Consider the following 27,503-nt stretch of genomic DNA (forward strand, 5'->3'; position numbering starts at 1 on the left):
GCCAGCTTGCCACAACTCCTGAGATCTCCCAGGTGGCAGCTGCCTCCCCCAGACAGGTAAGGCACCCGTGGGGACACATGGGAACCATAGGTGGTGGGAGAGGACAGAACAGGGTCCCCTGCTTCCGGTGGGCAGCCAGGGACCTCCTGCTGCTCCTTGGCCCTGGTGCGAGGGAGAGGCTCGGTGCCCTGAAGTGTCTGGTAAGGGCAGGGAGCCCAGTGCGTCTTCCTGGGCCTCCAGGGAAGGACCGTGCAGGTTCCACCTCAGACAACTGTCCTTTCAGACCCGCACCTGCTGCCAGCCCCCACCCCACCTTGGGTGTCAACCATCCCTGATTGCCTTGGCCTTGGGAGAATCTGGAGTCACAGGATTTCTAGATTCAAAACTCTCCAGTCCTGGGCCATCCGGGCTACCTACTTACCCTGGCCTCACTCTCCCCTTCCTCCCCCGCCCCCACCTTCTCTTCGCCCCCTTCTTCATCATCTGAAACAGTGTCTTTCTCCGGGTCCCCACTCCCTCGACACTCCTGGGACCTCAAGTCTCTCGTCTCCTGGAGACGAGGCTGCGAGCAACAGCCAACTGGGATTGAATGGACAAGTGCAGAGGGGGGCTGGTGGCAGCAGGGCGCACGGCCCCGGTCCACACTGGGCCACCTTAGCAGGCACCTCCGCCCCATCTCTCCTCCACCAGGACCCGTCCCCTCACCTCACCAGGCACTGTGGCCCCATTCAGCTGAAATGGGGGAGTGGCTGGAGAGGTAGAAGCCAAGTTTCCATCAGGATCTTGGGACGTACTGACCACCCTTTTCCCAGAAGGGCAGTGCAGGCCGTGTCAGGTCAGGAAGAGATGGAGGCTGCAGGCTGAGGGCTAGGATGTGTCTGCTCCCTCTGCTCTCATGGGCCTGACAAAACGGGGGGTGTCCTTGTCCGGGGACCACCATAGTGCTGTCCCATTCAGACCGCGTGGCTAGGGACTTCGAGCAGCGACGGTTTTCCAGGGCTCTCTGGAGCCGGAACTCCGAGGACAATAGAGCAATGAAAGGAAAGATGCGACCTGGGGCAGCAAGGACCCTAACTCCCTTCAGGGCCCCCAAGAAGTTCCATCCCTTTTATTCTGCAGTTGAATCTTTAAGCTTTAAAAATATTTATTGAGGGAGTTCCCGTAGAGGCTCAGCAGAAACGAACCTGACTAGTATCCATGAGGATGCAGGTTCGATCCCTGGTCTCGCTCAGTGGGTTAAGGATCCGGCATCGCCACAAGCCGTGGTATAGGTCGCAGATGCAGCTCGGAGCTGGTGTTGCTGTGGCTGTGGTGTAGGCTGGCAGCTGCAGCTCTGATTTGACCCATAGCCTGGGAGCCTCCATATGCTGTGGGTGAGGCCCAAAGACTCCCTCCCAAAAAATGTATTTTTATTGAGCACCTACTATGTGCCAGGGGCTGGGAGCTACAAACACATCTAGGTTTGACCTCAGGGACCTCCCCAACTGATAAACAGATACGCAGACTGATAAACGGATCCATTCATGGCCACATGGTCCGGGGACCAAGGGAAGTATCCATCCAGAACGCCTTGGGGTCCCTGAGGAGGGAGGGGTCCCTGGTCTACCTCTAGCTGTAGGATTCTGGGAAAGTATCTCGTTGTGCTTTTTTTTTTTGGCCGCCCTGGGGCATATGGAGTTCCTAGGCCTGGGATCAGATCCCAGGTGCAGTTGCAACCTAAGCTGTGGCTGCGGCGATTTTGGATCTTTAACCCACTGGTCTGGGCCAGGGATCAAACCTGTGTTCCAGTGCTCCAGAGAGACCACCTGTCCCGCTGCGCCATGGCGGGAACTCCCTGGGAAGGCATTTTGGAAGAAATGAGATCCAAACTGAGTCCAGAAGAGCCAAGTGAAGAAAGTTGGAGAGGGCACTGGAAAGGAAAATGAGAGGGGAAAGATGGGACACAAGGGGACGGTGAGAGGCGGAGTGGAGCAGCAGGCAGCTGGCTGTCACTAGAGGCAGAGGAGCTGCCGGCGGTGCTAGAGGCAGACTGGAGAGGCGCGAAGGTGGATAGAAGGGCAGGAGAGGGAGGGGTCCAGGATGCCACGCTGATGGCTGACTTTGGGGTCAGGGAGTGATGGTGTCCTTCCTCAAGGTGGGGACAGGGAAGAGAGGGGACCAGGAGTCAGGGGGGAGCCAGTGACCTCAGGTGGAGAGAAGATATCACACAGCCAAACCCAGGGCTGTGTGGTTGGTGGTGGGACCCCTATTCCTCCCAGTAGAGATGAGAAGCTGGGAAGGCCCCTCGGGGCGGGGGTGGGGGGCGCACAGAGGCCTGTGCTCCGTCCAGCATGGATGGGGCGGGAGCAGCTGGCAGGTACCCAAGGGGGCACTGCTGGAGTATGAGTCCACCTCTCAGGGCTGCCCTCCCAGAATCCCCTCGCCCACGCCCGTCCCTGTCCAGGCTGCCGGGAGGTCACCAGTCCCCATTTCTCACTAGGGAGGGAGAGCACCAGCTTTTTCAAGCCCCTGCTTGCCTGAGTTTCTGATGCTCTGATGGGCAAGAAGGGCTTCATCTGGTCTACCCTCTATCCCTCCTGCTGCTCCCTCCTGGATTCAGAACACATTCTGGAGGGGGGGTGGGCTGTGGCAATCACCTAGTCGACCTCCCACCTCATAGATGAGGAATCACGGCCCCTGATCCTACAGCTAGTGAGTATCAATCTGTTTTGGTGGAAAGGGGGATGTGGGCGAAGGTGGTGATTGAGATAAAACAGAAAATATTTTCCTCCTTTGTATCCAAATTGGTTCTACAGAACCCGGAGTCCTGGGAGCCCCAGGGTCTCTGCTGGTTAAGAAACACCTCATGAGAGTTCCCCTTGTGGCTCAGAGCTAATGAACCTGACTAGTATCCATGAGAACACAGGTTCGATCCCTGGCCTCGCTCCGTGGGTTAAGGATCCAGTGTTGCCGTAAGCTGTGGTGTAGGTCACAGACGTGGCTCAGATCTGGCATTGCTATGAGCTTCCACATGCCGCAGGTGCAGCCCTAAAAAAAAAAAGAAAGAAAGAAAGGAAAGAAATACCTCATAGAGGAGGCCCTGACCGGCAGGGGCAACAGACAGGGCCCAGGCACATGGGGCTCCTACAAGCGCAGCTCTGGTGATTGACAGGTGGCCCTGACCTGCTGGTGGGGTTGCTAATCAGAGGCTGGGCAGGGAGACCTTGCCCCCAAGTTCCAGAAAGCCAGGGAGAGGGGTCACCCCTCTGGACTCAGAAGAAGGAGTTTACCAGCAGTAAAAGGCCAGATCATTGTTCCAAGAGGTGACTCAGAGTCAAGGTGCAAGGAGAGATTAGATAGATTCCAGCTGTCAGTGCACTGAGGTGGGGGCCGCATGACCTTTCATTCATTATTCACCAGTTCAAGGAGTTTACAGAGCATGACTCTGTGCTGGCCAAAGTGGTAGGTTCCGTGGGGAGTAGGGTGGCCTCCAGCCTGGTGGGGAGGGCCAGGAAACCAGGGACACGAAGAACTGAGGACAAGTGGCTCTTTGCCCTGGCTCAGTGGAATCACTGGGGAGTTTTAAAAGTACCTATGCCCCACCTCCTAAAAGGCAGAAAATAAAGGCCCAAGCCTGGGCCCCACCCTGGCCTAATTAAATCAGAATCTCCAGAGATATGGATACAGCTGAGCATCAGAGCATCAGTGTTGTTTAAAAGCTCCCAAGGTGACTCTGATGAGTAAGTAGCTGGAATGAAGAACACAGCTACAGGTCAAAGGAGAAGAACCATAAAAGATACCATAAAAGAAGCTTGAGAGATTTCTTTTAGCTTAGTGATTAGAGGGTGGTTCACGGTAGAAGGATTTATTCATTCATTCATCCATCCATCCATTCCTCCACTCAATCACTTTCACCCACATGCCACCCAACCACCCAACTACCCACCCGCCCATCCATCTACCCATCCATCCATCAGCCCATCCTCCCATTCAGCAAAGGGCCCGCAGTGCTAGATGCTGGGGATTCGGTCCTAAACAAACAAAACATGGCTCCACCTTGGTAGGTCCACCTCTTGTGTGCCACCAGAACTGTTACTGAAGGGTGTTTAGGGGTAGCAAGAAACAGGAAACTGTTTCATGCCCTTTTTTTTTTGCCATTTCTTGGGCCGCTCCCTCGGCATATGGAGGTTCCCAGGCTAGGAATCAGAGCTGTAGCCACCAGCCCACTCCAGAGCCGCAGCAATGCTGGATCCTCAACCCACTGAGTGAGGCGAGGGATCAAACTCGAAACCTCATGGTTCCTAGTCGGATTCGTGAACCACTGAGCCACGACGGAAACGCCTCATGCCCTTTTTTATTGTGGTAAAATACACATAAGATTTACCATTTTAACCACTTTAAAGCATACAATTCAGCGGCATTCAAAACATTCACAATGTTGGGCAACCATCTCCACTCTCTGGTTCCAGAATTTTTTCCTCATCCCAGATGGAAACTCCATACCCACTAGGGTCACTCCCCATTCCCCCCTCCCACCTAGACGCTGACAACCACTAATTGCTGGCTATCTCTATTTTGCCTATTTTGGATATTTCACATAAATGCATTTATACAATATGTAGCCTTTGTGTCTGGCTTTTTTTACTCGGCATAATGTACTCAGGGCTCATCCACGTTGTAGCGTGTATCATGCTTCTTTTCTTTTAATGGCTGAATCTATTCCATTGTGTGAATGGACCACTTTTGTTATCCATTCATCTGTTGGTGGACATTTGGGTTGGTTGTTCCACCTTTTGGTTATTGTGAATAGAGCTGCTATGAACTTCATGTACAAGTTTTTGTTTGAACACCTGTTTTTGGTTTTTTTTTTTTTTCAATTCTTTTGGGTGGGTGCATACATTTTGCAACTCTTATTTATTCTTTGTTTTCTTTCTCTGTTTTTCCTTCTTTCTTTCCTTCTTCCTTCCTTCCTCCCTCCCTTCCTTCCTTTCTTTTTTAATTTATTTTTTTTTGGCTGCAGCCACAGCATGTGAAAGTTCCCTGGCCAGGGATCTAACCCATGCTAATAGAATCCCAAGCCACTGCAGTGACAATGCCAGATCCTTAACCCACTGTATGATACACGTATTTTTATTTTTTAATTATTTATTTGTCTTTTTGCCTTTTCTAGGGCCCCTCTCACGGCCCATGGAGGTTCCCAGGCTAGGGGTCCAATCGGAGCTGCAGCCGCCAGCTTACGCCACAGCCACAGCAACGCGGAATCCGAACCGTGTCTGCAAACTACACCACAGCTCATGGCAATGCCAGATCCTTAACCCACTGAGGAAGGCCAGGGATCGAACCCGCCACCTCATGGCTTCTAGTCGGATTCGTTAACCACTGTGCCACGATGGGAACTCCATATACATGTATTTTTTTTTTAACCAGACATGGTTTTGATCAAAAATTTTCAGGGAGTTCTCATTGTGGCTCAGCGGGTTAAGAGCCTGACTAGTATCCATGAGGGTGCCAGTTTGATCCGCGGCCTCACTCAGTGGGTTAGGGATCTGGTGATGCTGCAAGCTGCAGTGTAGGTCAAAGATGCAGCCTGGATCTGGCGTTGCTGTGGCTTTGGCGTAGGCTGGCAGCTGCAGCTCCAATTCGATCCCCTAGCCCAGAACTTATATATGCTGCAGGTGGAGCCCTAAAAAGAAAGAACATTTTTTTTCAGTAAGAAAAATTGTTTGGGGCTAGGTCAAGAAGGGCCTGGAGTGTCAGGCTAAGGAGTCAGGGCTTTTTTCAGCAGGTGATAGAGAGTCAGGGTGGGTGTTTGTACCAGAGAGGGACAAGATCACAGCTGGATGGGAAGCCTGGAGGCTGGGCCCTCTGCCAGTCAGGCCGTGGTCTCCTGGCACCGTCGTGAGCGCTGCACTGGAAGAGCAAGCTGAAACCCAAGGTGCACCCAGCTCTTCTTGCTCTGACCCCACTTCTCCCACAGGCTCATCCACCATGACCAAACTGAACGCCCAGGTCAAAGGCTCCCTCAATGTCACCACGCCCGGGCTGCAGATATGGAGGATAGAGGTGAGCGCCTGCCTGGGCGGGAGGCGGGCTCTGCGGGTCTGGGATGGACCAAGGGAAGTAAGAGCCCTGGGATTACTTGACAGTCCTCCATCTGGCCCTGCTTGCACGTGAGCCCCTGGTACCTGTCCCCAGGTGCCATCCCCAACCCCTCCTCAGGCATCGGCCACGTCCTCCTGCTCCTCTTCCTCCTCCCCTTCTCACATCCATTCTCCTTGTCGGTTTCCACATGCCCTCCTCCTCCTGGCTCTGCCTCTCCCAATACTCCTTTTGGTTAAGAGGGGCAGGGAAGCCTGGGGTCCTGGGGGATCGACCCCTCTGACCCCCCTTTTCTCTCTAGGCCATGCAGATGGTGCCTGTTTCTTCCAGCACCTATGGCAGCTTCTTCGACAATGACTGCTACATAGTCCTGGCTGTGAGTCAGGGGTGGGCTGGGAAGGGGGCTGGGCAGAGGGCAAAGTGCACGGTAGCAGCAGGGAGGAAATTTGATGCTGGGGGCAATAGGAACTGCAGCCTAGCTTCACCCCAGGAGAGCATTCCCTAGGTGTGCCCAGGTGCCCAGCCTAGAGGTAGCTCTGCAGGATCAGCGATGTAAGAGGCTCTCCCTGCCCTTGGGCCATGGAACTCCTAGCTGAGGTGGCATCGTGGATTTACAGTCTTGAGAGATCTTCTGAGGTAGTTGGATGTCACCCTATCTTGAGTCCACAGTCCCCAAATCCACAATCAACTTCATTTCACCTTGGTTTCTTCCACATCCTGTATTATAAATGCATTTGTATTTTCCCTTATAGTGATTAACCTTTTTTTTTTTTTTTTTGCTTTTTAGGGCCACACCCACGGTATATGCAGGTTCCCAGGGCTAGAACCAGCCTAGGCCACAGCCACAGCAACTTGGGATCCGAACCACATCTGCAACCTACACCACAGCTCACAGCAACGCCAGATCCTTAACGCACCAAGCAAGGCCAGGGATCGAACCCGAAACCTCAGAATTCCTAGTCGGATTCGTTTCCGCTGCACCACGATGGGAATTCCTATTGATTCACTTTTAAAACTTAAATCCATGTATTTAAAAACTTAATATCGTTATTGGGAATGGAAAGCAATGCCCTGTGTCACAAACGGAAAGCAGCTATAAAATATTTCCACAATCATTTCATACATACACCTGCTTGTATACCCCCCAATCCCCTCCCAGACCTCTGAGGGTCCGTGCACACCACTTTGGGAAATGCTGCCATAGTTGAAGTTATCTCAAGATGAAATGAGCAAAGCCTGGAGGGAAGCCACTTGCCTCATGTTGCAGAGTCTGACAGAACCGGGGCCACAACCAAGGGCTCCTGACCACCAGTCCCATGACCTTCCCCCGTGCCAGGCTCCCCTGTGGCCCAGGCCCCATGAGTAGGGGAGAGCATGCAAAGAAGGGAGGTGGGCAGAGGGCTGTGGGAGCCTGGGGCCTCGGGTACACTGGACATGCCCTCTTCCTAGATCCACAAGACGGGCAGCAACCTGTCCTATGACATTCATTACTGGATCGGCCAGGACTCGTCCCAGGATGAGCAAGGGGCAGCTGCCATCTACACGACTCAGATGGACGACTATCTGAAGGGCCGGGCTGTCCAGCACCGCGAGGTCCAGGGCAACGAGAGCGAGGCCTTCCGAGGCTATTTCAAACAGGGCATCGTGTATGGAGGGGCGCTGATATAGGCTGGGGCGTGGAACCAGGGCAAGGGAGGGACACCTGAGCCTGCGGGGCAGGCCTGGGACGGGGAAGGGAGTCCAAGGCTGTGGGCAGAGCCCATGAGTGTAATTTTTGTTCACCTTTTCACTTCTCCGCCCCCATTTCTGCTGCTGCCCTGTGCTTGGTCTTCAGCCCCGTGAGTGGCTGCCCCAGAGGCCATTCTGGAATTCAGTAACTCTGTGTACCATGAATTTTTGTAAATCAACACTTAATTGAATGTTCTGGAGGGCTCAGCCCCAAAGGAGTCTGTCCAGGTCATCAGATCAAGGCTCCCCTCTGGCCACTGGGCCTATGACTGCTGCTTTCTCTAAAGAGGTCTTTTACACTCAAAATTCTGAATTCTAGCTCCTCTTGAAGAGTCTCAGGCTCTGGCCTGCAGGCATTTCCCATGGAAACACGCAATCAGGAGCCAAGTTGCTACTGACTTATAGGATAGGCCAGGATCTCTCCAGTGAGCCACAGTCCCCACCCCTCCCTTTTGTCCTGCTCTCTTTCTTTCTACACTCACAGCAGAAGTCCACACCTTTGGGCATTTGAGCTGGTACTTCTCCCATCTCAGTCTGCTTGGACTGCCACAACCAAATAAAAAAGATACAAAAACCAAAAAAAAAAAAAAAAAGACCGGGTGGTTTAAACAACAGAAATGAATTTTCTCATCTTCTGGAGGTTGGGAGAGCCAAGATCAAGGTGTTGACAATTTTGGTGGCTGGTGAGGGCTTTCTTCCTGGCTTGCATCCAGCCGCTCTCTCACTGTGTCCTCACATGGTGGAAAGTGAGCAAGCTCTCTGGTGTCACTTCGTATAAGGGCACTCAGCTAATTCTGAAGTTCTCACCCTTATGACTTCCTGTAAACCTATTACCTCCCAAAGGCCCCATCTCCAAATTCCGTCACATTGAGTGATAGGGCTGCGACATTTGAGTTTGGGAGGGGACCCAATTCAGTCCTTAGCATCTCCCCTCTTTCCTTCCCTTCCACCCCCTGTCCTCAGAGTCCTGCCCCATCCTGTCACGAGACCATGTTAGCAAACACCTATCTTTGCAGGCCTCTCAGCGCAGCGAGGACTAAGGTGAGGTGAGGGAGGCATCTAGGGTGCAGATTCCAAGGAGGTGCTCATGTAAGGCCAGGGTCATATCAATGAAGGCAATAGACCGGATCTTGCATTTACCTGGCCCTGAGAATGAGTACCCCTTGGAGTTTGTGCCCTAGGCACCTCGGGCACCACCCTCATCCCAACCCTGGCGCCCAGCTGGCCCCTGTGGCAGCCAGGTACCCAGGGTCTGGGGGGGATGGGGGCCTGTCACACACCCCAGCCCATTCCCTTGGGTCAGCTCATCTCTCTTCACAGCATCCGGAAAGGGGGTGTAGCTTCTGGCATGAAGAAGGTGGAGACGAACTCCTACGACATCCAGCGGCTGCTGCACGTCAAGGGCAAGAGGAACGTGGTGGCCGGAGAGGTGGGCATCAACTAGAGCCCTGGGCATGGCCTTCAGTCCCCCTTCCCAGTCGGGGTGGAGGGCAGAGGCTGAGGAGGTGGGAGGGACAGGGAAGGGGTGAGATGAGCTGATGGCTGACGGGTGGGGTCTGAGTGGGCTCTGCGCCTGCCCCGTGGCTCCCCAGGTGGAGATGTCCTGGAAAAGTTTCAACCGTGGGGATGTTTTCCTCCTGGACCTCGGCAAGCTTATCATCCAGTGGAATGGGCCGGAGAGTAACCGCATGGAGAGACTCAGGGTAACCATTCCCCAGATGCCACCCTGCCCACCTGCTCCCGCACCCAGCACCTGGCCTCCCCCGCTCCATCAAACCTGCCAGACTTGTGCCATGCCCGGAACTGGCCCTCATTTCCCCAGGCCTCTCTCCCCTGACTGTTAGGGTGCTGTGTTTGAAGGTGGATCTGAGGCTCTGTGTGTATGGGGAGAGGAATGTGTGTTGGAGTTTGCGTGTGTGGACGATGGCTGATCCATTAATTTTTTTTATACTTTCTTTTTTTGGTGATATTCTAAAAAATTATAGTTGATTTACAATGTTCTGTCAATTTCTGCTCTACAGCAAAGTGACCCAGCCATACATACATAATATATATATATTCTTTTTTTTTTGCCTTTTTGTCTTCTGTAGGGCTGCACTCGTGGCATATGGAGGTTCCCAGGCTAGGGGTTTAATTGGAGCTGTAGCCACTGACCTACACCACAGCCACAGCCACAGCCATGCGGGATCCAAGCCGCATCTACAACCTACAGCACAGCTTACGACCTACACCATAGGTCATAGCTCATGGCAACGCCAGATCCTTAACCCACTGAGCAAGCCCAGGTATTGAACACGCAACCTCCTGGTTCCTAGCTGGATTTGTTAACCACTGAGCCACGACAGGAACTCCTATATATACATTCTTTTTCTTCTATTATCCTCCACCATGCTGTGTCACAGTGACTGGGTATAGTGCACTGTGCTACACAGCAGGACATCCATTAAGGTTTAACGAGTCCCCGCTGTGCCATTGGGGATCCAGTGGTGAATGAAAGGGGCAGAGCTCTGCCCTGGATCTGGCCTCTGGTTGGCTATCTGTTGGGGGAAATGGATGTGAAGGGAATAAGGGAGAAGGGAGGGGTAGGGAGTGGGGTGCTGGGTGCTCTGGGGATTCTAAGAAGGCTTCTGGGAGGAGGTGGGTGGGGTGGGGAGGAGGGGGCCCTAAGGCAGGAGTGAAGCAACTGGTGGGGAACCTTCCAGGTCAGCCAGAGCACAAGATAGAGACTTGGGGGGACTTGGGGAGGAGGGCAGTCAGGCCTCATAGGGCAAGTCATGTGGCCAGAAGATTGTGCAAGAGGATTGGGGTTTGTTGTCAGTGTCTGGCAGGCCATTGAAAGTCACTCTTTTTTTTTTTTTTTGGCCATGTCTTGGGCCACTCCCATGGCATATGGAGATTCCCAGGCTAGGGGTCGAATCAGAGCTGTAGCCCCCGGCCTACGCCACAGCAACACAGGATCAGAGCCACATCTGCAACCTACACCACAGCTCATGGCAACGCCGGATCCTTAACCCACTGATCAAGGCCAGGGATCGAACCCGCAACCTCATGGTTCCTAGTCGGATTTGTTAACCACTGAGCCACGATGGGAACTCCTGGGACATCTTCAAATGGGGTGATCACGGGAGCTGGATAAATAAGGTGAGAGCAGAGAGCCGAGCTGGAGACAGAAAACATGGGCCTGCATAGAAGCCTTGGAGCTGGATGATTGGACCAGAGGGAGTGAAGGGAGAAGGGGGCAGGGGTGAAAAAGCCAGTAACTCGAACAGTAGGTGCTGGGCGGAGGAGGGTGAGCCAGGCTGTGTGTGAGGAATATGTGTGTGTGTGTGTGTATGAGGAAGTATGCTGCATGTGTGTCTGTGTGAGCAAATCTGAGGCTGTGTGTATGCACATGTGTGTGCGCATGGCTTTGGGGCAAAGAGACCGAAGGCTGTGATCTTTGCAAACTCACCTTTTATCCAAAACTGTAAAGTAAAATTATAGGGGAGTTCCTGTCGTGGCACAGTGGAAACGAATCTGACTAGGAACAGTGAGGTTGTGGGTTCGATCCCTGGCCTCGCTCAGCAAAAAAAAAAAAAAAAAAAATTTTAAAAAATTACAGATTTCCAACAATGTCAAAACCGAAGGTCCAACAATCCTCTCTAAGAAACATGCTCTTCCTGTGGGTTTGGGCCTGGTTTCCTCGAAGACATCCTTTTTTTTTCTTTCTTTCTTTTTTTTTTGGGGGGGGGTGGGTTTTTTTTTGTTTTTTCTTTCTTTCTTTTTTTTTTTTTTTGCTTTTTTAGGGCCACACCTGAGGCACGTGGAAATTTTCCAGGCTAGGGGTTGAATAGGAGCTGTAGCTGCCAGCCTACACCATAGCCACAGCAGCGAGAGATTGGAGCCACATCTGTGACCTACACAACAGCTCAAGGCAACACCAGATCCTTAACCCACTGAGCAAGGCCAGGGATCGAACCCACATCCTCATGGATACAGTTAGGTTCGTTACCACTGAGCCACGATGGGAACTCCAAGAAGTATATTTTATTCAGTGGACATTCTTAGGACTTCAAGCTCAGGGAGGCAGCATCTCAAGTAACTGAGAAAACTGCTCCCTTTTTTATGTTTTGAGACTCCTCCCCTGTATCTTAAAAGCCTGGTCCCCCCTCAGGTGCCTCCCCTTAGGGCTGCTGTGGGGGGCTGGGCAATCCTGGTGTGGCTGGGGTGGTGGACGAGGCTCTGTCCTCTCGCCCACCAGCCTTCATGGGTCGGGGCCCTCCCTGCAGGGCATGACCTTGGCCAAGGAGATCCGAGACCAGGAGCGGGGCGGGCGCACATACGTGGGCGTGGTGGACGGGGAGGACGAGAAGGCGTCCCCTCAGCTGATGGAGATCATGAACTACGTGCTGGGCCAGCGGAGGGAGCTGAAGGCCGCTGTGCCTGACACAGTGGTGGAGCCGGCGCTCAAAGCTGCCCTCAAGTTGTACCAGTGAGTAGTGCCTGGCTGGGCAGAGCTCCTCCTGGCACTGGGGGACTTTCTGGGGGAGGAGGCCCCAGATGGGCGAGCGAGGGGCCGGGGAACTCCCCCTCATCTATCCTGCACCTTTTTCCTGCAGCGTGTCTGACTCCGAGGGAAAGGTGGTGGTCAGAGAAGTGGCCACACGGCCACTCACACAGGACCTACTCAGTCACGAGGTGAGAGGGTCTGAAAGTCCCCCAGCCGCAACTTGCATCACGCCCGCCCCACCCAACCCCTGCACACTCCACACACACACACACACACACACACACACACACACACACACACACACACCACACCAGAAGCAGCACCAGGGGCCTGGGGCTAGCGGGAGGGCAAGTGACTTTTTGTGCCTGCAGTCCCTAGCCCAGCATCACCAGCACCCTCATGCTGTCACCCTGTGGCTCTCTCTCCCGCCTCTAGGACTGTTACATCCTGGACCAGGGGGGCCTGAAGATCTACGTGTGGAAGGGGAAGAATGCTAATCCCCAGGAGAAGAAGGAGGCCATGAACCAGGCACTGGTGGGCTTGGGTGCCAGGGCGCACGTGGAGGAGACGGCAGAGAAGCCAACTCCAGCAGGGAGAGGGCAGCGGGGTTGGACCTGGGCACAGCACAGGGCAGAGGCTTAGCAGCCATGTTGGGGGTTCTCTGCAACTTGGGGGCCTGCCCAGGATATAGGCTCCCAACTTGAGCTTGGCAGGGGGATGGGGGCTGGCCTTCCTATTAAGAGGGGACTGGGTCAGGGCATAGGACTGCGGCCAAGGGCAAGTCAGAGTTTGGAGTCATGGCAGGAGCTGGAGTCAGTAACCCTAACTGGCTGGCAATTAGCGTTGGACCGGGGCTTGGGTTCAAGGTTGGAGATGGGGGCTGGGGTCAGGTTCAGGTCAGATCTGGCCTGGAGGTGGAGGTCAGAAGTGGGTTTAGGGGTTGGTATTAGATTCTGGGTTGAGGTCAGATTCAGTAAGTTGGAGGTGGCACCAAGTTTGAAATCTGTTTTGGCCTTGGGGTGGGGGTCAGAGCAGGGTGAACTTTGGGGTCAGCACTGAGACTGGGCTTAGATTCTCATTTGGGCTTGCAACTGGGGTAGGTTAGGGGTTGGGTCTCGTTGGGGTTAGAGCCAGGCATTGGCTGGCATTGCAGGGGTGGGATGTGGGGGAGGGCGCCAGCCCCAGCCACCCTCTTCTCTTTCCAGAACTTTATCAAAGCGAAGCAGTACCCACCGAGCACGCAGGTGGAGGTGCAGAATGACGGGGCCGAGTCAGCCGTCTTTCAGCAGCTCTTCCAGAAGTGGACGGTGCCCAACCAGACCTCAGGCCTGGGCAAAACCCACACTGTGGGCTCCGTGGGTGAGGGCTGGCCTGAGGTGGGGTGGGGCCAGGAGAGCACCAGGCCTGCTTCCCGCCTTCCTTCCCCCAAATGCCTCTTCCATCCACACTGTTACCCTGGCTCTGGGTGGGGTGGGGACACAGAGGGACTTGGATAAACTCAAGAGGCGTCACAAAGAAGGAGCTGGGAACAACCTGCCTTTCATGCGGAATGGGGTTGGGTCTCCCCGGAACCTAGGCAGCTTCAGTCTCTCGTGAGACAGTATTTGCTGAGGGCAAGCTCCGTGCCAGGCCCCTGGGGGAGGGAAAAATGTCTTGTCCCTCCCTTGGCTCCCTTGGGAAGCCCCCAGAGGAGGATAAGGTTCTACATTATAACTCTGCCACTCTCTAGATGTGTGACCTTGGATAGGCTACTGCATCTCTGTAGCTTCTGTTTCCTCATCTGTAAAATGGGTCCAAGAATTACAGTTCCCACTCAGGGCTGTTGTGGGAAGCTGGGGGAGCACAGCTGGCGATGTTGGGTGTCGTGATTCTCTCCTCACTCCAGCCAAGGTGGAGCAGGTGAAGTTCGATGCCACGTCCATGCATGTCCAGCCTCAGGTGGCTGCCCAGCAGAAGATGGTTGACGACGGGAGCGGGGAGGTGGAGGTATGGTCAGAGGAGGGAGGACGTGTTGGGTGGAGAGGTTGGTGGAGCCTGTCCTGGACCTCACAGTAGCCTGCTACCATCCACCTCTGCCCAGATCTGGCGCATTGAGAACTTAGAGCTGGTGCCTGTGGAGTCCAAGTGGGTGGGCCACTTCTATGGGGGTGACTGCTACCTGCTGCTCTACACCTACCTCATCGGCGAGAAGCAGCACTATCTGCTCTACATCTGGCAGGTGAGCACCACCCCTGCACCTGGTCCAGAGCACATCCACCTCAGCTCCTACTCCGCTATACTCCTGCCAAGTGGCCATCACCCTTGAATTGAATACCTCTGCTGATGGGGAGCTCACCCCTTTTCCGTCTTGGGACTGCTTTGGCTGTAAGAGCCCACTGATGCTGAGTCCCCCCACTCACCACCCTTTTCCCTTTTGGTTCTCCAAGTCCCTTTCAACGTCCATGGCTTCTTACACATTTCCTTCACCTGCTCTGACTGTGGGTTTCCGTGTCTAGATATGAGGGAGCATAGAGATGCTTGGGTGCCGGGATCAGAACTGAGGTCTGGGAGTTCCCGTCGTGGTGCAGTGGTTAACGAATCCGACTAGGAACCTTGAGGTTGCGGGTTCGGTCCCTGGCCTTGCTCAGTGGGTTAACGATCCGGCGTTGCCATGAGCTGTGGTGTAGGTCGCAGACGCGGCTCGGATCCTGCATCGCTGTGGCTCTGGCTTAGGCTGGGGGCTACAGCTCCGATTCGACCCCTGGCCTGGGAACCTCCATATGCCGCGGGAGCGGCCCAAAGAAATAGCAAAAAGACAAAAAAAAAAAAAAAAGACCTGAGGTCTGAGCAGGTGGGGATTTTGGCTGTGTCCAGGGTTGGGCTCGATGGGGAAGATATTTGGGTTTGGGACTAGTCAGAACTGGGGATGGAGTTGCGGCTGAGGCTGGGGATTGAGTCCGAATCGGGTCTGGCCCCATCCTACTCCTTCCATCCTGCTCATCCCCAGGGCAGTCAAGCCAGCCAGGATGAAATCACAGCCTCAGCCTATCAGGCTGTCATCCTGGACCAGAAATACAACAACGAACCAGTTCAGATCCAGGTCCCGATGGGCAAGGAGCCACCTCACCTCATGTCCATCTTCAAGGGACGCATGGTGGTCTACCAGGTATGGCTGCTGGATGGAGGTGCCTGGCAGTACCCATAGCTGAGGCGAGGTGGGTGTCCAGGAGGTGGGGAAGGGGCCATGCAGTGGGGGCGGGGATGGGGTGAAGCGCTTTCTTCATGGGAGAGGACTGTTTGTGGCTCCATCGCCTACGTTGAACTGGTAATAGAAATACTATTAATAACTGGTAATAAGATACCATTCAAGGGAGTTCCTGTCATGGCTCAGCGGTAACAAACCCAACTAGTAATCATGAGGACTCGGGTTCAATCCCTGGCCTTGCTCAGTGGGTTGGGGATCCAGTGTTGCCGTGAGCTGTGGTGTAGGTTACAGATGAAGCTCAGATTCTGCATTGCTGTGGCTGTGGTGTAGACCGGTGGGCTGCAGCTCCTATTCAACCCCTAGCCAGGGAATTTCCGTATGCCACGGTGCGGCTCTTAAAAAAAAATTAAAGATACTATTCAGTAGTTTAAATATATATTTAATAAACAGTGAGCATGTACAAGTACTATTTCTCTCTACACCCCAACTCTTTAGCTCCTCTACATGAAAACAGTTAATCTGACTAGATTTGCCCAATGATGCACCTGTCTCTCCAAAGTTCATTGGCGCCTTCAGACATAATGAAATAGCCATCTCCTGCATTCCTTTAAGTAATAAAATGTTTATTGAGTACTTAGCGAGTACACAGCCCTTGGCAAAGTGCCAAGCAGGGACAAGAATGCCATGCTAATGCTGTTCACTATCTTGCTGGGCAAACAGTGAACCAACAGCCCAAGGCACCATGTGGTTAAATGCCAGAAACACAAGGTGCCATCAAAGAGGAGCCAAAAACAGTAACCTGCAAATAGGCATGGAGCACACGGGGGGAGAGGGGGCTTGGAGGAGGGCTTCACACGGGGGTCAGAGTCCGAGAGCTCGGCTGTGGTAATTTGAGGGCATGCGATGCAGGGGGCACAGCCAGGACAAAGGCCCCATGGGGAAGAGTGGGAAGCCTGGCCAAGCTGAATGGAGGGTTTGGAGAGAGCTGAGAGTGAGTGTGGAAAAGCAGTCTGTACCCTCCTCGGAGGCCTTGGCTGAAAGCTGGGTTCTAGTCTGTAAGCTGTAGGAAATCCCTGAAGGTTTTGGGCAGGGGAGTGCCATGACCAGAGCAGCGTTTTGTTGTTGTTGTTGTTTTGTTTTCCCTTTTTTATTACTCAATGAATTTATTACATTTATAGTTGTACAATGATCATCACAGTCCAATTTTATAGGACAGAGCAGCGTTTTGGAAAGACCAATCTGGTGACGGCAGATCAGAGGACCTGGGGGGCACAGACCCGCCCCACCTCTCTTGCCCTCTCATCCCACATCATCTTTACTAAGTTGCTCCCGCCTCTCTCTCCCAACAGGGAGGCACTTCCCGGGCTAACAGCACGGAGCCTGTGCCCTCCACACGGCTGTTCCAGGTCCGAGGAACCAGCGTCAACAACACCAAGGCCTTTGAGGTCCCAGCCCGAGCCACCTCCCTCAACTCCAATGACGTCTTCATCCTCAAGACCCAGTCCTGCTGCTACCTGTGGTGTGGAAAGGTGTGTGCGGGGTCCAGCAGCCTCTCCTTCCCCTCGTGGCTCTTGGGACCCCCCAGCCTCAGAGCAGACCTGGGTCAGGGCGGGAGCCTCTGGCTGGGCAGGTCCTACTGGCTGGTCTCCCAGCTACCTTGAGCCCTGCATCCCTCCTCCGCGGCTCTGGGTCTGGGCATCCAGATGCTCTGCCTCTGTGTCTGAGTAAAACTCTCTCAGAGTTCCCACTGTGGCACAACTGGGTCAGCGGATCTCTTGGGGGGCCTGCTGGGACGCAGGTTCATTCCCCAGTCCAGCACAGTGGGGTAAGGATTGGCATTGCCACAGCTGTGGCTTGGGTTGTGACTGCTGCTCAGATCTGATTCCTGGCCCGGGAGCTCCATTGGCTGGGGGACAGCCAAAAATGAAAAAACAAAAACAAAAACAAAAACTCTCTCATTGCCTTTGTCTCTGGCCACCCCTGCTGACCCTGTGCTGGTCTGTCCTTATGTCTCGGGCTCTCCCTCTCTCTCCCTGTGCCTGTCGCTACCTCCCCATCTCTCTCTGTCATGGGGACTCTCAGTCCGTTGCAGGCCTTGTCCAGCCCGGCAAGGAGACTCTTGTCTCCTGGGCCATCCTTTGGGGTGTCCAGGACAGAGGCGAGGTTGGGAGAACTGCCCCTGCATATGCCGAGGGCAGGGGGTCCTGATCCAGTGAATGGAGCCCTGGGCCAGTGAATGTGGTGGAGGGGTGGGGGACGGGTGGCACTAGAGATGGGCTCCCTCAGCCTGACCGACCCCCCCTTTTTCCAGGGTTGTAGCGGAGATGAGCGGGAGATGGCCAAGATGGTTGCCGACACCATCTCCCGCACCGAGAAGCAAGTGGTGGTGGAAGGGCAGGAGCCAGCCAACTTCTGGATGGCGCTGGGTGGGAAGGCCCCCTATGCCAGCTCCAAGAGGTAACTCCCACATCCTTCTACCTCCAGCTCCCCTTCCAGGGCTGTAGAGCCTCCCAGCACCCACACCCACCTAGCCCAGAGCCTGCAGCAGGTATGGCTTGAGTGCAGGATGAGTGAGGGGCAGCCCACGCCCTTGGGGCCTCCTGGGCATGCTTGCTATGAATGCCCGGGGCCTGGTGGAGCTATTTCCAATAAAGGGAGTTCATAGCCACAGGAGGCAGCCAGCTCAAAGAGAGCGGCGAGGGGCTGTGAGTTTGCCCTTTGGAAAGAAGATTCCAGAGTTCCATCAGCCCCTGTCCTTCTATGCTGCTACAGACCCCAGATGCTGAGGAGCACAAGCTGCAAATCCCCCCCACCCCTTTTTTCTCCCCGTCTTACCTGAGGCATATGGAGGTTCCCAGACTAGGGGTCAAATTGGAACTGTAACTGCTGGCGTATGCCACAGCCACAGCAACACGGGATCCGAGCCGCCTTTTCAACCTACACCACAGCTCACGGCAACACTGGATCCTTAATCACCGAGTAAGGCCAGGGATTGAAACTGCATGCTCATGGATGCCAGTGAGATTCGTTTCTGCTGAGCCACGACTGGAATTCCTCAAATCCTCTTTTTCTAAAGAAGGTCCAGGAGTCCCCATCGTGGCGCAGTGGTTAACGAATCCCACTAGGAACCATGAGGTTGTGGGTTTGATCCCTGCCCTTGCTCAGTGGGTTAACGATCCAGCGTTGCCGTGAGCTGTGGTGTAGGTTGCAGACGCAGCACGGATCCAGCGTTGCTGTGGCTCTGGCGTAGGTCGGCAGCTGTAGCTCCGATTCGACCCCTAGCCTGGGAACCTCCATATGCCGCAGGAGCGGCCCAAAGAAATAGCGAAAAGACAAAATAAATAAATAAAAATAAATAAAGAAGGTCCATGATCCACTGTTCCCCAGTTCAAATGCAAAAGGGCGTGCACTACAGCAGCAGCAGGAGGGATAGAGGGAAGATATCAGGAAGAACTTCCTTACAGGATTATAGAATAGCCACTGGAATGGATGTCCTGGAAGAGTGGTGGGAATTTCTGGACTCTAGGGAGAAGGGGGGACCTTTCGTGTGCCTTTTCCCAGGAGACGGGCTTTCCATGTCGGAGTCCCTGAGTTCTGTGTCATCAATTCTTCTTCTCCCATACCTTCCTCCTGCCCTTGCAGACTGCAGGAGGAAACCCTGGTCATCACTCCCCGGCTCTTTGAATGTTCCAACCAGACCGGGCGCTTCCTGGCCACGGAAATCCCTGATTTCAATCAGGATGACTTGGAAGAGGATGATGTGTTCCTGCTAGACGTCTGGGACCAGGTAGGACTGAGGCCTGGGGACCTCCTTCCCCACCATCTCAATCCTCAGGGTTTTAGGGATAGGGAATTTTTGATGTTTTCCTGGCTCCTGTGCATGTTCTCCCCAGCAATGATGTTATAAACAGCAGGAGACTAAGACAGAGGAGGCAGGGAGGGAGGGACATGTTGCAGGGCAGGATATATTCTTCTCCCAAAGTCCAGTCTATTTCTTGTGGCCGAGGAGTGTTTTTGAGAGTCTTTTTGGTTCTGCAGAGGCTGGGAGTCACTCACTGGCAGAATGTCAAAGTAGAGGGCATCCGTCCAACCTCCTCAATTTCCAGATGCAAAGTCAAAGCCTGATGGGGTCTGTCCAGGCTCAGGGTCACTGCTGGACATCTGAGCCTGCGTGAGCCCAGAGAGGACAGGAAGGACTGACCAGGCTCTGGGATGCTCCACAGGTCTTTTTCTGGATTGGGAAGAATGCCAACGAGGACGAGAAGAAAGCTGCAGCCATCACGGCGCAGGAATATCTCAAGACCCATCCCAGCGGCCGGGACCCTGAGACCCCCATCATTGTGGTGAAGCAAGGATACGAGCCCCCCACCTTCACAGGCTGGTTCCTGGCTTGGGATCCCTTCAAGTGGAGTGTGAGTGGCCCCAGCTCACCTGGTTCTGCCAGCCCAGCGCATTCTTCATGGCACATGGGAGGACAGGGCAGACTCCCAGGCTTTTGTGTCTGTTGTGGCAGATAACCTGTGATATATTTGTAAAGGGGCTTGAGGGGACTTAGAATAAAATGTAAGGCAGCAGTAGGACCATTTAGTCCCCTGGTGAGGAGGAGGAAAGGAAGTCCATCAAAACTCAGCCAGGAGTTCCTGTTGTGGTTCAGCAGTAATGAACCTACCTAGTATCTGTAAGGATGTGGATTCAATCCCTGGCCATGCTCAGCGGGTTAAGGATCCTGCTGTTGCTGTGGCTGTGGTGTAGGCGGGCAGCTGCAGCTCCAATTTGACCCCTAGCCTGGGAACTTCCATATGCCGCAAGTGTAGTCCTACAAAGCAAAAAAACCCTCAAAAAACAAAAAACAAAACTTGGCCAATTACAGTGTCTTGCTTGTGCACTAGATTTAGCTCAAAACTCTTGGATATTATTGGTAAGAGCTGTACTATATAAATTCAAATTAATAAAAATTAAAATGAAAGAGTCAATTTCTCACTAACCACATGGGCTAGTGGCTACCATACTGGACAGCAGAGAAAAAGAACATTTGCATCATCATTGCAGAAATATCTGTAGGACGGCACTGGTGTGTCCTCAGGCCAGATGAAAGGGAACACATCAGTTTTTTTCTTTTTTTTTTTTGCTTTTTAGGGCCGCACTCGTGGCATATGGAGGTTCCCAGGCTAGAGGTCAAATCTGAGCTGCAGCTACCATCCTACACCACAGCCACAGCAACCCCAGATCCTTAACCCACTGAGCAAGGCCAGGGATCGAACCTGAGTCCTCATGAATGCTAGTCAGATTCCTTAACCTCTGAGCCATGACAGGAACTCAGGGAACACATCAATTCTAAAGGGCCATGTCCAAAGACAAATATCTCCTGGCATTAATTCAAAGCAAAATGAGTTCTACATGTAGTCCTTACTTGAAGGAGAGTGAATCAGACTTGGTCAGGATTTTCCTAAACTGGTCCCAGAGAGGGGAGCAGAGGGTAAGTCCTCAACATGGAAACCCAGTAAGGGTTTTCTGCAGGGCTGAGGAAGGCTAAGGCAGATTGAGTGTTGGCCAGGTGGCTTTAGGTACATGAAGTTGGCAAAGCAGATGAGTTTAGGAAATAGCTTGCATTAATTTCCTCCAACCCATTAAAAAAATTCAGTGGTTGATGAGCTTAGTCTTACTGATGGATTCAAACAGATCTCAAGACTGCAAATCTAGATGGCAGAACTTCTCAGATCTAGGGCCGTGTCCCAGGACAACAGCTCTAGCAGGTCTCCCCCACATCTGTGCTGGTTTTTCTTTGACTCATTCACTCAATCATTCATTCGCTCAGTCAGCATAATTGGAGCTCATAATGTGCCATGTTTGCTGCCAGGCCCTGGGTGTGAAGAGACAGGGGATCGCTGTGGAGCCAATGCCTGAAGAAAAATGGTCTCCTTTGCCATGACCCAGGTTCTAATTTGCTACTTACTTTACATGCAGGACTCCAAATCCTATGAGGACCTGAAGGCAGAGCTTGGAAACTCTGGGGACTGGAGCCAGATCACTGCTGTGAGTACAGGTGGCTGGGTCCCACAGTGGCCACTGCTGATGGTCAGACCCATGGGAACTGAGAAAGCTTGAGAAGATGCCAGCCAGGGTCCTCTACTTTCCTTTCCACCATTTTCTCCCACTTCTTGTAGAAGTCCTCTTTTTTTTTTTTTTTTTTTGTCTTTTTAGGGCCTCACCTGCAGCACATGGACGTTCCCAGGCTAGGGATCAAGTTCCCAGGCTAGAGCTGCAGCTGCCAGCCTACATCACAGCTGCAGCAATGCCAGATCTGAGCCACATCTGTGACCTATACCACAGTTCACGGCAAAGCCAGATCCTTAACCCACTGAGCGAGGCCAAGGATCGAACTGGTGTCCCCATTGATACTAGTTGGGTTCATTACCTCTGAGCCACAATGGGAACTCCTAGAAGTCATTTTTGCTGTTTAACGTCAAGGCCTCTAGCTACTCTGTCTCCTCCATTCCCTGGTGAAATGGTTCCCAAATTTTATTTATTTATTTAGGTTCCCAAATGTTATCATGCATAAGTCTGGGTGGTGGGGAACTGTGGTATGGGAAGATCTTATTAAAGTGCAGATTCCAAGGTCTCACTCCCCAGATTTCTGGTCTGCAGAACTGAGTTGAGACCTGGTAATAAATGTGTTTTTAACAAAGGGCCCAGGTAATTTGCTGCAGGTAGCCCACAGACCTCACTCGGAGAAATAACGATTTCTCTACTATCACCACCCTGGGGATCCTTTCTCAGGATAGAACTTCCTTCGATCTTTCAGTTAGTTCATAGAAATGTGCTCAGCCTGCAGGCTTAGCATGTGGAAATATGAAATCAAAGACGTTCACAGCCTTACAGGGGAAATGAGACCAAATGGCCTCTGCTACATGTAACCAGTATGTGAAAGCAATTTCCCAAGAACAGCAGGATTTATCAGCAGATAACATATGGCTCCTCGGCCCTACCCACAGGCTGGGAATCCTGTGGCACTCAATAAACCCTTACTGGTTGACTGATGGTACGGGCAGGTGAGCATAGATAGGTCAAAGCTAAGCGAATTTACTGATGACAGCTTCACAGCAGATAAGACAAAGAGTTATAAACGTCCAAAGTAGACATCAAATACCGGGGGTAGCCATAGAGAAGTTCATAAGTCATAGAACAAAACAGTCCTCTTATGCCAGCTGGCTTTGGTTGGATACAGACCACCAAGTGTTAGCTCCTGGGTCCAGTTCGGTGTGCTCTGTTCTTCTGAGGAGTGTGTGCCTCTGTTTGTGGACGGTGGGAGGTGGGCGTCATGGAAGGCTTCTTGGAGGAGGTTCCCCTAGGATCATTGTTGACTTCAGTGAAAAAGGCAGCCACAAACCATGAAGTTAAGAGTGTTTTCCTCTTCTTCCCTAGGAGATCAAAAACCCTAAACCAGACGTGTTCAATGCTAACACCAACCTCAGTTCTGGTCCTTTACCCATCTTTCCCCTGGAGCAGCTGGTGAACAAGCCTGCAGAGGAGCTTCCTCAGGGTGTGGATCCCAGCAGGAGGGAGGTGAGTCAGACTCCTGAAAGGTGCAGGAATTATTCAGGCAAAGAGGGTTATTCTTGGAGAAGGGAGCAGGAGGGAATAAGCAAAGGGTGGGACAAAACTGCAAGGGGTGTGTGTGTGTGTGTGGATCTGGGGAGGGGCAGCTGTTGGGGTCAGGAAGTGGGGAAGGGCTGGACTGGGCAATGCTTTCTATACCAGGCTGGGGGTGGTGGTGTCCATCCTAAAAGTTGAGGGGATCCATTATGGGTGAAGCAGGGGGGTGTCAGGTGTATGCTTTTAAAAGACCACTCTTGTTGCTCAGTGAAGAATGGACTGGAAGGTTGCCAATGCAGTGGCCACAAGTTGGGCAAGTGGGTGGTGGTGGAGGGAAGGAGATGGTTTAGAGAAATATATAGAGGGTAAAATCAATGACACTTGGTAATGCCTGGATAAAGGGCATGAGAGGAGGAAACTGTCATTTTCTGATATAAAAAACTCTGGGTCAGACCAAGCTTAGAGGGGAACAATCATGAGTTTAGTGGCAGCTGTATCATTTGAGGCACCCAGGAGACATCCGGGTTGAAACATGTTTGGTGGGCAGGCGACTCAGAGGAGTGCTGGGGAGGAGCCTCACTGGCAGAGGGTCCATCAGGTGGCTGCAGCTGCTATCTGTGCGGACCACTTGGGGAAGAGTTTGGCAAAAAGGGCTTGTTAAAAACACATTTTTAGAGTTCTCTGGCAGCCTAGTAGTAAGGATCTGATGTTGTTACTGCTGTGGTATGGGTTCGATCCCTGGCCTGGGAATTTCCACATGCCACAGGCATGGCCAAAACAAACGAACAAAATACCACCCCCCCTTCTTTTTAGGGCTGAATCTGTGGCATATGGAAGTTCCAGGGCTAGAGGTTGAATTGAAGCTGAAGCTTGCTGGCCTATACTACAGCCACAGCAATTCGGAATCTGAGGTGCATCTGTGCCCTACACCACAGCTTGTGGCAATGCCTTAACCCACTGAGCGAGGCCAGGGATCAAACCTGCACCTTCACAGGCATTATGTTGGGTTCTTAACCTCTGAGCCACAATGGGAGCTCCAGATTTTTTTTTTTTTTTAATTATGGGAGTAGTATGCATTCCTGCAGAAGAGCTGTGGGTTCCATGCCAAGTGGGGAGAATGGAAGAAGGATTGAGTTTTCTGGCTGCTCCAAGCTTAGAAAGGTAGCTAATGACAATCAACAGTGGGGTGGGGGTGGGGGTGGGGGGTCTGGCTGCAGGCAGTAGCAAGAGGTAATCTGAGTGTTTGAGTACCCATGAGTAAACCACAGAGAGGCGGATGTGGGCATGGGTGAGGCCAGTAATCAGCTGGCAGGACTGCAGGGTTTGAGAACAGGACCAGTGGAAAGATACAAGTCCACTGGGATGGGCAGTCTCTGTTATCTAGCTCAGCGGTCAGAGTCCAGAAGTCTCAACCAAGCTGCAGAGCCAGCCTGGGTGGGACAGAGAAGGTACCTGCAGACCAAGGACGCAGCAGCCACAGCTGTGTCCAAAGCAAGGCGCTCGATGGCCCTGCCTGAGGGAGCGGGGAGGGCTCCCAGGAGCGTTGAGCAAAGAATGCTCAGAGGCAGGAGGGCATAACCTCTAAATGACAGGTTAGCGAGCTGGGGCTTCAGATTCATCTGAGCTTGAAATCTACCTTCAGGTGTTTAACAAGAAGCTGTCCTGTTCAGGGCTCTCTGCAGTGCGGTGCAGGAGTCAAAAAAAAAAAAAAAAAAAAAAAGAAATCTCCAGGGCAATGCTTTGTAGCAGAGCAGCCCAAGATTGAAAAGAAACCTGCTGCTTTCACCCTGAACCTGTCCCCTCTGGTGCCTGGAGGAGCAGAGATGGAGGCTGGGAAAGTTCTAACAACTTTAATTTGAGGCTCTTACCTGAGCATGCCTGGAGAATATTTGGCCTATTCTGAACAGTTTACCTAGTGTAAATCATGTTCAAGCTGGAAGCAGAGGTCATTTCAGTCTTGTGGCTGAAGAGACTCAAGGCCTAGAAAGGTGACTCTCAGTTACGATTTCTAAGCCAAGAATGAAAAGGTAGAATTTCGCTGTCTAATCTTCATGATCATTCAGAGGATGAGTGAAGCCAGTAAAGCCATTTTTTAAAAATTTTTATTTATTTTTTTTGTCTTTTTGCTATTTATTGGGCAGCTCCCGTGGCATATGGAGGTTCCCAGGCTAGGGGTCGAATCGGAGCTGTAGCCACCGGCCTACGCCAGAGCCACAGCAACACTGGATCCGAGCTGCGTCTGCAACCTACACCACAGCTCACGGCAACGCTGGATCGTTAACCCACTGAGTAAGGACAGGGACCGAACCCGCAACCTCATGGTTCCTAGTTGGATTCGTTAACCACTGCGCCACGACGGGAACTCCAACAAGCCATTTATCCAAAAATTTTTCTACTCAAGATAGCTAGGCAAAATTTGACTCTGAATTTGTTCTGTTGCTTTCTTAGCTTCTTTTGCAATCTTCCCCTGCACCTCAGCTGTACTTTTGCTGCTACCTGCCACTGTCTCTAAGCAAAACCTGCTCCCACAGATAACTGCTGCTTCTTTTATTTTTTAGGGCTGCACCTGTGGCATATGGATGTTCACAGGCTAGGCTTTGAATTGGAGCTGCAGCTTCGGGCCTACGCCACAGCCACAAGGAATGTGAGCTCCATCTTCAACCTACACCACAGCTTACGGCAATGCCGGATCCTTAACCCACTGAGAGAGGCCAGGAATTGAACCCGAGTCCTCATGGATACTAGTTGGGTTCTTAACCTGCTAAGCCGCAATGAGAACCCCCAGATTAACTGCTGACACATTCACAGTGAAATAAAAAAGGCTGATGAGGTTTTAACATGTTGCCTTTTAACCAGGAACAAACCTAGAAGCCAAGAGGGATGAAGGTAACTCTAATGGTAATACGCAGTCCCCTGTGAGCACAGTAGTATATACTTGGCAGGTCTGGGAGGGAAAGGTGACAAGAGGCTTTTACAGGATCCTTGGACTCACTCAGGGATGTGGGTTAGTGGAGCATGAATTGGGATCAGATGATCCTGACTTTCTTGAACTTGAGCTTCATTACCTGAAAGTGGGACTATTCAAATCTGTCAGGGTCTTCGTTAGTGCTACAGCAGCCCGTGAAGTTAGACAACACTGGCTCTGTCCTACTCCCCTTGCAGTCGGCCTTCTAACTTCACCCAAAGCAAAGGAGGGCACAGGGCGGTGAGCCCCTCCCAAGGGTGATGGCTCTTGCTCCAAGAGCTGTGTCTCCTGTAACAACTTGGTCTTATACACTGACTTGTGCAGACTCCCTTCTAGGGTTCAAGTGCTTACTCTTTGGGCCAAGCTTACAGAAAGAGCTGTAAAGTCACTATTTGATAAGACAGATGAACAAGATACCTTGTTTCCAAGGCTGTTTCACATGTAATATTATTTTCATCCCCATAAAAGGATTACAAAGAAGAATTAGCCTTTAAGAAATTCTTCCTGGGAGTTCTCTTATAGCACAGTGAGTTAAGGATTCGGCATTGTCACCGCTGTGGTACAGGTCAATGCTGTGGCATGGGTTCAACCCCTGGCCCAGGAACTTCCACATGCCACAGGCATGGACAAAAAAAAAAAAAAAAAAAAATCCAGGGGAAAAAAAAACAAACAAAAAACTTCCATTTTTCTGGCGAGGAAAATTAAGACCTGAAAAGAGAAGCAACCCCAAATGTCTTAATTTTTATTTCAGGGCTAGTGTGAACTTGACCCTGATCCAAAAAAAAAAAGTGCTCCAACTAACTCAGGGGTCAAATCTTTTGGACCTCAAAATGTCATGCCCACCCACCCCAATCCCTTTCTTGGCTCTCACAACATTGCCCCTGTTTTTGCCCTTCATTTGACTTGGTACCACAGCTATGACTCATCAAAGCAAACTCTGGCAAGAATGTGACCTCTGCCCTCTGATCCATTTCCTCTTCTAGGAGCACCTGTCCATTGAAGATTTCACCAAGGCCTTGGGGATGACTCCTGCTGCCTTCTCTGCTCTGCCTCGATGGAAACAACAGAATCTCAAGAAAGAAAAAGGACTATTTTGAGAAGCAAGAGTAGTTGTGGCTTAAGATAGTACCCTACCCTGCCTGCAGAACTTCATTGTTATTATTGGTGTTCGTGCTACATACCAGTTGAAAATTTACATAGTACCTGTGAGCAGCAGCCTGTGGAGATGCCACTTTTGTTTAGTATCCTATTCCTCCAGAAAGATGATGCCTCTGTCAGAAGCCTGTGGTCCCAAGTTCAGCTCTCAAGAAGGTGGTTGCATTGTTTTTATCCTGAGGTGTTGCATTACTTCTTAACCATCCTGTTCAAGAGTTTTCTCTCCTTAGAAGAGCAGCCCACTCTACAGAACATTAGTTAGGAAGAACCCTCCTTAGCTTTTATCATGACTCATTTTTAATTATGGCAGG

General features: G+C 52.2%; 1 protein-coding gene across 1 annotated transcript; it reads left to right on the forward strand.

The window, feature by feature from the left end:
- VIL1 (villin 1) lies at positions 1 to 27,307 on the forward strand. The gene is made up of 20 exons (XM_047773498.1): positions 1 to 56; positions 5,957 to 6,042; positions 6,380 to 6,454; positions 7,528 to 7,724; positions 9,127 to 9,235; positions 9,399 to 9,509; positions 12,075 to 12,277; positions 12,405 to 12,483; positions 12,731 to 12,829; positions 13,501 to 13,654; positions 14,181 to 14,281; positions 14,376 to 14,513; positions 15,282 to 15,440; positions 16,829 to 17,008; positions 17,791 to 17,936; positions 19,122 to 19,266; positions 19,703 to 19,891; positions 21,444 to 21,512; positions 22,902 to 23,042; positions 27,021 to 27,307. The coding sequence occupies exons 2-20, from the start codon at positions 5,968 to 5,970 to the stop codon at positions 27,132 to 27,134; spliced, it is 2,484 nt and encodes an 827-aa protein (XP_047629454.1). The 5' UTR covers positions 1 to 56; positions 5,957 to 5,967; the 3' UTR covers positions 27,135 to 27,307.
- Positions 27,308 to 27,503: the final 196 nt, after the last annotated feature.

This window comes from Phacochoerus africanus, chromosome 3 (genome assembly GCF_016906955.1).
Source record: "Phacochoerus africanus isolate WHEZ1 chromosome 3, ROS_Pafr_v1, whole genome shotgun sequence".
Classification (NCBI taxonomy): Eukaryota; Metazoa; Chordata; class Mammalia; order Artiodactyla; family Suidae; genus Phacochoerus; species Phacochoerus africanus.